Source organism: Cydia pomonella, chromosome 7, assembly GCF_033807575.1.
Source record: "Cydia pomonella isolate Wapato2018A chromosome 7, ilCydPomo1, whole genome shotgun sequence".
NCBI lineage: Eukaryota > Metazoa > Arthropoda > Insecta > Lepidoptera > Tortricidae > Cydia > Cydia pomonella.
The window spans coordinates 1,412,549-1,424,807 of record NC_084709.1 but is presented as its reverse complement, the minus strand read 5'-3'; the positions used below and the strand labels follow the sequence as shown (position 1 = coordinate 1,424,807).

Genomic DNA, 12,259 nt, shown 5'->3' with positions numbered 1-12,259 from the left:
TCATGAACTACTCAAGTCTAGTTGCCATGGAGAATGGGAAAAACAAACTGCTTGGTTTGATCTAATTTGCAATTTTACTAACTTCTACAAGGCTGGGGAGCACGATCGTCTAGTTTAGAGGCATTGGCGTGAACATTAGGATTTCCCCCTGACATGCCAGGATTTTTAGCGTTCCGTAGCCCAAATGGCAAAAACGGAACCGTTCTAGTTTTGTCATGTCCGTCTGTCTACCTGTATGCCATAGCCATTTTACTCGGAAACTATAAGATATATTTTAACGAAATTCGGAACTGGTGTATTTTGTGACTCCATACATATAACTAAAAGTTGAAAAAAAACATGTGGCACACCTATCGGTTAAATTAAAAGGCTTTAAAAAATATCAACTTACTAAAACGACGTAAGTAAAAATACGTAAACACATTCGCGGACAGAAGTTAGTTTGTAATAAAATCATAAATAATATTCTAAGTAAAAAATAGCTTAAACAATACTTTCCCATAGATCTAAATTTGTTGAAAGATTTGCGTACATCATTATGCTAAATGACAAATAAAATCATGACTAGCACAATAACTTCACAATTCTCAGTATCTATCTAAAGTCAATTCAAAGAAAAAAGAACTCCTTTACGTCGATATAAAGCTTATTTTTAAGAAACATTGCCATGAGCTGTGCCTTTTTATTTATAAAAGGTATAATGTGCCACTGAGTTTTATGAAGACAAGTCATTTTTAAACTAATAGGACAAATCACGTGGAGCTTGGCAGTATGTTAACGGTCAAAAATATTGCCATTCACACCCTATGTGACGTGTATGACGGCATTAGAATTCTATCGCTTAACACTTTAAATAACGACGGAATCCCAAAGAATCTAGAAACGAAATCGTACCGTGATGCAAGGGACATACGGTTGATAATAGAGCTAGATTTAATTTGACTTAGGTCACTTTGCATTGATGGTTTTGTCGTATAATATCGCAGTTCAGTGTGTACAATGGTAAAAATACCGGGATTTGATGTGGTCTGAATGCGAAATAAGCGGCGAAATGTGAAGTTAAGTTAGATAGATTGTGATAAGATAATCTTTTGGTTTTAGTATTGTTTAATAGTCAATAAGGTCACATCGCTCGATTCTAATTTTTTGCAGATTAATGGCGTTATTAATACATGCGCTATAAGCCTAAATTAGCTATTGGCTAATGCAAAATTGTAGCTACTTGTTATATTGAAATTTTACACGTTTTAACCCAAGGCGAATACCTTGGACATTAACACTCAAGGAAGAAAATATGCTGATAGTTGCCGAGAGGAAGATCCTCCGTAAGATACTGGGCCTCAAACGAAGACTAAATGGAAGCTGTCAGTGACAGTTTTTTATCATCATCATCATCCTCCTGGCGTTAGCCCCGTACTGTGACGGGGTCCGCTTTCCTACTTTTCTCCTTCCACTTCGCTCGTTCCTGGACCGAAGTTTCCGCTAACTCACAGGCGTTTAAATCTTTAGCGATAACATTGCACCATCGCTGCCTTGATTTTCCCCTCCTGTTTGGGCCTGTTGCGTACGTATTCAGGCGGCCTTATCAGCGACCCCTTTTGGGAGGTCCCTTTCATAAAATCATCAAATCTCATCACAATTAAGCCGAAAGTAGCAACGTGCACAATCATCTAAAACCAACAAAATAATGCTAATCAAAGTGTTCGGCGCGACCAATCGTCAATGGAAAGGTCGTCATTGTCGGCGTGCTGTAACAACCGTAAAGATGGTATTTATAGGGGAGACCGGGGCTGGTAGAAACAAAGGTATTTTGATAAATATTAGGTCCCTCCCGTATCTTAAGTTTTTTTTTGCAAAACGTACTTCCTCTAAACTTTGTTGCGACATTTACTAACTTTTGTCTATTCCCGTGTATTTCTTCCAAACTACCAACGCACCCTAGTCTATTGACATTTTCTTGCTCAAAGTGTGTCAAGTGCGTGTTATCGACCTTTTGATAACCCCTACTTTCCTCTTTTTTTAATTAACCTCGTATAGTAGTCCTCTGAAAAAAAATATTTTGTGCAATTCCCTTTGTACATGAAGGTGGACTTGTTTTAACTGGTGTTTTTTTCTAATAGAATAATTTTCTACGAGTAAAAATGGCGGTGTGGCAGGGGTAGCTGCTTAATGAGCTGGTTAGCATGCGTACTTTGTTTGACTTAGCATCTGAGGCTTAGCCGGTGTGATGTGACGCTGACATAGTACACCGACTCGCTGCCGCTTAGGCTGAATGAGCAGAGTCATGCGAGCTCCCAGTGCTATTTTGCTTCAACTTCGCCTCCCTCTCGTAGTCTCTTCTTCCTAGTCCTTGAATTGCTGGCTGGAGCTACCCTAAGTCGCAGTATCAGTATCAGTAATAGAGAAAATTTCTACGAGTAAAATGGCCTTATCTTACTCAATGTTGTTCATAGTTGGTCAGGTTAGCCGACATCTAAACAAATGTATCTATCCATCTGCTGTCAGCTGATTTATATACTATTCAGCCAATATCTACTATCACGCAATTCACGCATGAGAGGGCTTGGTCTAATAATCCCCACGCATCACCAAAGTGGATTGGGGACTTCACGTTCACCTTTAAATTTCTTCGCATAGGAATAAATAAACAAATATTCTTCGCAAATTATAGCAGCCTTTGTACACGAAGCCATACGAGTTTATAGTACCAACTAATAACAAACAACAAATCCTTAATTTGACAAATAGCACAAATCGGATATTGCACGCCGTACATTGACCCACTTCACGAAAATAAGTATACACAGTTACTAATGAGTAGTATTCTACAGCTGTAGCTACTTACTACCAAGATCAGACAAAAGAGCATAACATACTTATACATTTTAAGGAAAAATGAACCTAAATGTACAACCGCCTTACGCCATTTGTAAAGATTCTTCAATTGAAAATTCAAAATTTCGTCGTAACTGCCGTAAGCTTTAAGGTATTTTTTCCTTTAAAGCCATGCTGATATTGAGATAGAAATACGTCGTTTTGTCTTTAAATTGGCTAATTCCTTAGCGCTGTCAAGCATGACGTGAGACCCAGTCGGTTATGTCATGAGGGTATGATAAAAGTAATTATAATGAGACAGACATGAGGTCTATCGGCGGTCTGTCCCAGGATATATTTACTGGTTATTAGGGAAGCGCTGGTGGCCTAGCGGTAAGAGCGTGGCGACTTGCAATCCGGAGGTCGCGGGTTCAAACTCCGGCTCGTACCAATGAGTTTTTCATGGTTTTTCGGAACTTATGTACGAAATATCATTTGATATTTATCAGTCGCTTTTCGGTGAAGGAAAACATCGTGAGGAAACCGGACTAATCCCAACAAGGCCTAGTTTACCCTCTGGGTTGGAAGGTCAGATGGCCGTCACTTTTGTAAAAACTAGTGCCTACGCCAAAACTTAGGATTAGTTGTCAAGCGGACCCCAGGCTCCCATGAGCCTGCCAAAAAAACGCCGTGCCGTGGCAAAATGCCGGGACAACGCGATGAAGAAGGAAAGGGAAGGGATGATTCTTTTTCAGTTCAGTTCAGAAACATGAACAAAACTATTTTAAAAAACTGAATAGATGAGTGAATCTACTTTTTGTCACTCGTTGTCATAGTTATGGTCGCCTGGATCACTCTTTAAAGCCTGGTTTTATGGCATTAAAATTAACCAAACATGAAGTTTTGTGGCGGTTATAAGCACACAATGGGCCATCTACCGACCATAATAGTTAATATAACGTGGTAAACAAAGGTTCTTCTTACAAACTGTGCTACTGTTGTCACCTCACCTGGCTGACGGAAAAGATTAATGATTCACCCATCGACAGTCAAGTACTCGTAATTTGATTTATTTGCCACGTCACAGCGTGATAATCAATATGAAAGCAGGGTTCTAACGTCAATTTATAAAGATTGAAAGATCTAGTCACGTCGATAACCGTGATCATGATTCCAGCTTGAGTTTAGGAAGTAGGATTTTGCTCCTTTGGCGGACTGTCAGGGTTATGAAATTTAGAAGACAATAATTACATGAACAATACTTGCATAATAATAATACAATAATTGCATGGCCATCAGGCGGGCCGTATGCTTGTTGCCACCGACGTAGTATAAAAAAAATGTGATTCATATTATACCGGCATCTGTTTTGTAAAACAATTGAATGTCTAGAATTCATACCCTGTAGTGATTTGACCTTATATCAGAAAAAAGTCGACACAATCGGCCGATTCAGCATTATAGCAGCATTATATGACAAACGACAAAAAGGCCTGTGCGTAACAATTAGCGAACATTGTCGGTAGTAATGCAGCTTATTGTGGCCGGTTCCCACAGCACGATCGCAAATTGCTGGCTTATGTCGGGACGAAGGTATAGGAGAATGGACTTGACCCAATACACCATGGTACACATCAGTATACAAACGTCTGTAAAATGAGGAATGCTGTAAATAACTTTTTGAAAAGGTGCCATTGTCTTGTTTTTATCAACGCCCCTCCCGCCAAAGCAGCTCATTTCCACTTCTTAGATACATGGCACACCAAGAATAAAATATAAATAAATAAATATTATAGGACATTATTACACAAATTGACTAAGTCCCACAGTAAGCTCAATATGGCTTGTGTCCAGGGTACTTAGATAACGTTATATAATATATATAAATATTTATGAATACTTAAATACATAGAAAACACACCCATGACTCAGGAACAAATATCCATGCTCATCACACGAATAAATGCCCTTACCAGGATTTGAACCCGGGACCATCGGCTTCATAGGCAGGGTCATTACCAACGAGGCCAGACCGGTCGTCAACGAGGTCAGAATAATCGGGCTTCTCGATCGTTTCTTCCCAGAACGTGCAGAATGTGGAATGAGTTAACCTCCTGAGGTGTTTCCGTTGCGTTACGACATGGGAATCTTTAAGAAGCAGGTATTCAGTGTTCTTAAGTGTCGGCAACCCATAATCTGCTCCTTCGATGTTGCTTAAGTCCATGGGCGATGGTGACCGCTATCTATCTGGCGGCTGGTCTGGTCGTTTGCTGATTAATAGCGTAACAATTTGAACATTATTGGTAGTTAGCAATTCAGCTTATTGTGGCCAGTTCTCACAGCACTGTTGCAAATTGCTGGCTTGTACGTCTTGTCGAGACGTGGGTAAGTGGAGATTACACTTGACCGATATATTACAGATACACAGTACACAGGTAAAAAGGGGCATCTGTTTAAAGGCACGTTTAAGTAAAACTTCGTCTATATTATTCCTATAACAGCTTTTGCCGCTTAAACCGTTGAAATTTCGTTTTTTCATTTGAATAGGTACAAGATACTTATTTATTCATAAACAACGTCAATACTTATTTTTTTAGAAATCATATACTTTTTTAATCAAAATTAAGTATTTCTAAAATAATGACAAATTCATATCCGCAAAGCAGGCTTCGTCAGGAGGGTACACCCATAAATCAGCGACAGGCGTCGTCATTGCACACAAACAAAGCTATTCACCACAGGCTTCGACATTTTTTATACACAGTCATTTCATTTAAAAAGGACCACCCCGAATCGCATCTGTTCGAAAAGTTCCCATTACGCTAGCTTTTAGTTTCCACGTTGTATAGCCAATAAAATGTCAATTCTTGAATACAATTAAAAATTTAATGGAAAGTTTAAATTACAAGGGTTACAGTTAATCCCACCGAGATCCCGACCACCGGCTCTGGAACCAGTCCACGACGTCTCCTAGTTCGGCCCGGTGGGCTCGCAAGTACTCGTCTATTTCTCTGTGCCTCGCCTCAAAGGTTAGCTTTGGTTGGTTGGTAGTTGTCTGGATGGGTGATTTGTCTGAAAAACAATTGAGAATGTTTAACAAAACTGGACTTTTTTTTGTTAATATAGTCAGCAAACGAGCAGATGAGCCGTCTAATAAACGCAACCTAATTGTGTTTGGTGTTTTTAGAATTGTTTCGACGAGTATTAGCTCCCTGTGGAAAGAATAGTACAATAGCGATAAAAGCTTGTACCAAAAATGCAATTTTTGACTAATAAAAGTAAGAAACACCATATTCAAAAAAGCTTGGAAAGTATTTCTTGACGAAGGCATTATATTTTTTACCTTTGCTATTTAACCCAATGACCGACAAATCTTCACCATCTTCGTCGAGCGATAGTGCCATCGTTAGCCCCCAAAACACGCAAAACACCAGAACAGTCTATAAAATTAAATAAACATCTACAGTTTTTATGTTAAAAATTAAGTCTTATTGTTCTTTTCAACTTCACATTATACGCTTTTCCGCTTAGGGCACGTTTCTGACGTGATATTTTCTGAATGTCCTTGAGCGGATTATTCATTTTTGAGTCTAACGGTTTGAAAGTTTAAAGGTTGTAAAAAAAATTAAATCCCTATGTGAATCTTGAATTTCTGTTGTTGTTGAACATTGCGCCTTAATTTTTTGCATAGCAATTGTCGTTGCCTTTGTAAGTGTTATGATTCAAGCTGCAGAAAATAAAATATTAAACTTTTGCAAAAATTGGGTTGAAAATACAAAGGATATAAATATTATGGAAGGTGGAGGTAAGGAATAAAATATCCATGTACAAAAAAGTGTCATCAAAAAACCTTAAATAGGTGGCGCTACAATACCTAGAATACATGAAAAAAAAATCAAATCATAGACAGCGCACTTCACTCCGTGAATAACGCCAAGGTTCTCAGCTACTCTAGCGCTACTCTGGAGAGATTTGGAACTATTATTTATAGCTACTGACAGCTGGGCTATAACCGCCAAAATCGAAATTCGTCAATTACGAGCATTTTTCTCTGTCACTCTAATTACGTCTTAGTGAGAGTAAAAGAGAAAGATCTCCGCATTTTGCGAATTTCGATTTTCGCGGTAGGCCACCTGGACACTTTCGCAACAATTCTACCTTAAGAGATTTCACTCCTTTTAATTCCACACTCCATAATAAATATGTTTAAATTCAATGTATTGTCAACTAGATGTTATAGGTATTAGGTGAGTACTTACCTATTTCATGTTATTAAGCGTTATCAACAGCGATAACAATTTCATATAAATTATACGTTTAAAATAACACTTGCGCTGCGTGTGCTATCAAAATCGTTGCAGACTTGTCTTGGTCTGACATTATTAATATTGGACATATGTAGCTTAGAGAATAGGATCCATCCCCTAAATTGTCATTTAAATGAATGATTTTTCTGCTTGACAGAAAGTTAAAAATAATAACGACAGTTTTTATGGGTTGGATCCATTTCCCTAAATTACGTCTTATTAAGGAGCGTCACTCAACCGTCGTGGATACATTTTTAAAAACCATAGTAATATTTGAAAGAAATAGTGTGGATTTATAATTGTTGCAAGCTTACCTGCCGTGCATTCATGATGACGATGAATCCTTTTTAACCTCATGCGGAGATACATTCTAGTGGCTTATTACTCATACCCTACTCAAGCACCTACTAAAATATAAAAGGCAATATCATATCAATATCAGATTTGCAAGGTGTAATGAACAAGTTAAATTGACGCTTTTCAAAGCCTACTGTCAGGCGTTCTACACTTGCAGTCTGTGGGTAGTTTTTACACAGAGGGCATACAATGCACTGAGAGTCCAATACAACAATATTTTAAGGATGCTGTTGCGGCTGCCGAAGCACTGCAGTGCGTCCAGCATGTTTGCAGAAGTTTTTTAGAATATTAATAATGTTGCTACGCCCTGACAGGGTAACCATGCATGCACTTAATACATGTTAACACCTTTGTGTAACCATGGTTCTGCAATAAACGAAATGAAATGAAAAGAAGTGCAAACGGACGACTTTTTCGCAATGAGACGCAAGCGTGTGGGATCACTACTCAGGCGAGTGCGTGGCAGCAGCAACGGCCTCCTCAGAGTATTGTCAGAGAGTCTTAATTGCCCTGTGACCAAATATTAGGTCGAAGTGGCCATCGGAAGGGCCAAATAGGTTGAGACTTCGTGTATATATTTTTGTATATTTTCTACTCCTACTAACTTAGTTATTAAGTCCAAATTGTTACTAACATCCTATGGATCATTGATCTGCAATAAATGTTTTTTTTGTTATAGCAAACATATTCAGTGACTAAGACCATTTTATGAGCAAACTGCAATTTAATTGTGGTCTGTGAGTCACTAGAATTGACGTTATCTTAAAGCAGACGCAAATTGTGGCAATAAGTATTGAATTCATGGAATTATCCTTGTGGTCATGACGAATAAGTTTTCAGCGTCATGGGACGAAAACATTAGTGAGTATTGTTGGCACCTTTTTCACGATGGTAACAAACAAGCATGTATGTTTAAAAGCGGTCATCTTAGCCTATGAACGTTTGTAAGTCGGTTCACGAGTGCATTGTCAGCTTTTATAAAGCTGGTCTTACACACTAGGCACATTTTTGCCTGTACATTTCAACTGCGCAGGTAAAGCTGTATAGGGAAACTGCTCAGTCGAAAGCCAAACATGCTCCGTTTTACCTGCACAGATGATAAAACTGCGCAAACATACCCTAGTGTGTATGAGCAGCTTATAAGGGTACATAAGGTTTAATGGCTCCTCTACACGATGGGCCCACTAAGATGGTCCAGCGCGAAGAGAGGGTAGTGGCGTCGGATGGCTTATGGCGCGACGGGATGGCAGTGGGATGGCCACGGTGTCGGTTTTTCACCCGCACATCAAAGGTAGTGGGCCACCGATGGTGCATATGCATCTACACGTAGCCCATTCCATAGTGCGTGCGTCAACCATCGCATGGCCATCTCGCTGGGCCATCGTGTAGAGCAGCCATAACCATCGCATGGCCATCTCACTGGTCCAGCGCTGGGTCATCGTGTGGAGGAGCCATGGATACACTGTGTTTGCAGGTTTATTTTACCTACTGTAAAGGTGTAGCAGGGTTGGAGCAAGGGAGCAGTCAAACGAGGCTTGAGCTGTAAAGATCAGGTTTTATTTATACTTTTTAGCGCCTGATATTCAAATTTCATTGCTCACGCTAACATTTAGACATACCTAATTATATTTAAAAGGTAGAAAATATGAAATAAACATTAATTATTAAGGAAGGATTCTTTCAAAGGTTTTGTTATGATCATTCAAGAAATAAACATTTATATGAATATGTACTTGTTTATTATTTAGCCACATAAACTAGCATTAAATCGTTATATATCATTTATTTACCATACCGTACCATTTTGTGTACCATACCGAGCATTGAGCCAGCCCGTAATGACATCTCCTGGTTCTTTCTTTGGGTCTTCTGACTTTGATTTCAAAATGGCGTCTTTCATTTGTCTGGGCCCCTTAGCACTGGTCTGTCCTGTCTCATATAGTTGAGATTGGTCCGGTATTTTTTCTAAAATGAAATATTACGTCTATGTTATTCCGTCATTTCATAAATATCAATGGTTGCGTTGCAAGTTTAAATTTAGTTAGTAGTGTGGACTGTGCGTTGACAGATGCCTAGTTATCAAATGTTGTCTTGATTATTTTTATACAATAATTTTATAATTGTAATACAAATACAAGTCTGAAAATTCGGAAACTGTGTTTCCGAGATTGGTATCCGATCTAGATCGTGCCATTATAGTTTTGAAAACTGAAATATCAAACGTCATCTCTAGACAACTACAGTTACCCCGGAGTTGTACGGAATTTATACGCTTCTATTGTTAATATCTCTGCTTTTTATTAGTTAAAATTAATAATTAAACATTATAGAAATCATACCACTGATGTAAGATATTAGTCGTAGTCCTAATTGGTCTTTCAATAAAGTTCCTACATAATTATAAAAAAAATTACCATGATCAAGTCCAATGACAGACAAATTTTGATCGCCATCAGCTGCCGAGTTTTGAGTGAGCAGGCCCAAAACTAGGCATAACACCAACGCAATCTGGAAATTATGATATAATGTTAGCGTCTTAGTAGAAACAAAAAAAAAATCTCCTAGACTGCAAACAGGTTGAAGTATACAGGAACAAATACCTAGGAACTTCGTGCACACTAGGAGATGCAGTTAGCAACCTGAAAACTTTGCTAGGCTTCGTGGAGGAGGTGGTTAGAGTAGCGCTACCTCGTTTCACGCAAAATAGGCACAATGGTTGTCGATTTGCGGAAAATGCCCAGAAGCACTAACTAACATCTTAGTCCGTGTATTACTCTAATACTATTAACCCTATATTACCATTTTAAGCATACAAAAAATCCTTCTATAGTGCGTTCAATAGCTTTTTGAAGAATTTCAAGGTGTGTTGTTTGTGTCCAATGTAATTTTGACATATAAATATTATAATATTGTAATAATTAATACAACTATTTAATATGTGACGTATATCTTTTTTAATGCATGATAAATTGATGACGTCTGTATTATAAATAATAAATAAATATTATAGGACATTATTACACAAATTGACTAAGTCCCACAGTAAGCTCAATAAGGCTTGTGTTGAGGGTACTTAGACAACGATATATATAATATATAAATAATTAAATACATAGAAAACACCCATGACTCAGGAACAAATAATATCCATGCTCATCACACGAATAAATGCCCTTACCAGGATTTGAACCCGGGACCATCAGCTTCGTAGGCAGGGTCACTAGTCACTAGGCCAAACCGGTCGTCATAATACGTAATACATTATAATTATATATATTCTATCTGTAATTGAACTGCACTGCCCTCTCAGGATTGTGTTGAGACATAATTTATTAATAAGACTTACTGTAGGTACACACAAAGCAAGGAAATATATGAAATGAAATCATTTTATATATTTAAATGACCTACTTACCAAGAGACAGACCTGTAGACGTTTAATCTGGCATTACGCTCGATATTTTTCACGTCAGCAGCTCTAACAAGCCTACTTTCCTCTCTCCAGGGAGTGAGACAAGCTTTCGTCATAAAGATGATGCTTTTCATTCATGAATGTAAATAAATGTGGTTAACTTTACTTGATGTTGAATTTTTTTAACCTTTAATATGTTCTCGCTACTGAGGTGAAAAGTTGTATGTGTCACATGAGAGCAAAGTTGTTTTTGATTCTTTCGCTTACACAGGACTCAAAATCAACACTCGCAAGAAAAACCAACTTTCCTCTCTTGTTGCTCAAATAACTATTGTATTTCATTTATTTTCATGCATCACGATATCAAGCTATATAATATCATTTTTATTTTATTTTTATTTGTATTTTCTTTTGTCAATCAATCATTTTTAATGAAATACTTTTATGAAATGTTTATTAAATTATGGAATAGTTCGAATTGTAATTATATTTTAATAGCCATTATATACCATACGATTAAAATTAGTTTTATGTAGTCCATAAAGTTTTGCTGCGCCCTATCAGGGTCCACGTACTGTACACCTAGAATTAAGTTGTATGTGTTTTGTACTTGGTTGCAAATAAATAAAAAAAAAGCTTGTTCAAGCAAAATAATATAATTCGTTTACCTGGCTTGCCGTCTGCATGGTGACTGAACCTGTCCCAAGCAAGACGCTTTGAACAAGAATCAGCTTCATTAATATTACTCATACTGCAATAAATACACTTACAAACGGAAAAGGTACCTATGTAGAAGTGCGGAGGCATTCAATTAAATTGTACATACTAATGATATGTATTTTTATTTATCCTGTTTATGTTTCTTATTTGCGCAACAAATTGTTTTACTAAGACTACTATACTACATAATCTAAGCTTGGCTAGTATGATTCAGTAATATGTATACATACCTACTTATAATATATTATTAACCATGTTGCTTATTATTTTAATATATTAATAAAATGGACCTGGACCCGGGTATGTCCTTAAACTACGTCCAAAAGAGAGGTATGGGCAATGTGAATGTCATCTCGCCTTGTGTGGTAGGGCACAGCACAGCAGATGTCATTCCAGATCTAGAGCAGAGCCCAACTGGGGAAGTACCTCCACCTTACAGAAAACCGCAGCCAAATAACACTTGACCCTACTCATAGTGTTGTGTTCCTGCCGGTGAGTAAGGTTGCCAGAGCTGAACGAGGGGGGTGGGGTTAGGGTCGGCAACGCGCATGTAACTCCTCTGGAGTTGCAGGTGTACATAGGCTACGGAGACTGCTTACCATCAGGCAGGCCGTATGCTTGTTTGCCACCGACGTAGTATAAAAAAAAA

General features: G+C 37.9%; 1 protein-coding gene across 1 annotated transcript; it reads right to left on the bottom strand.

Annotated features, from left to right (window-relative positions):
* Positions 1–9,194: 9,194 nt before the first annotated feature.
* On the bottom strand, positions 9,195–11,692 carry LOC133519555 (uncharacterized). Its single transcript, XM_061853561.1, has 3 exons — positions 11,559–11,692; positions 9,893–9,986; positions 9,195–9,443 (listed from the first exon to the last, which is right to left on the bottom strand). Exons 1-3 carry the CDS (start codon positions 11,625–11,627, stop codon positions 9,265–9,267), a joined length of 342 nt encoding a protein of 113 aa, XP_061709545.1. The 5' UTR covers positions 11,628–11,692; the 3' UTR covers positions 9,195–9,264.
* Between the last annotated feature and the right edge of the window lie 567 nt (positions 11,693–12,259).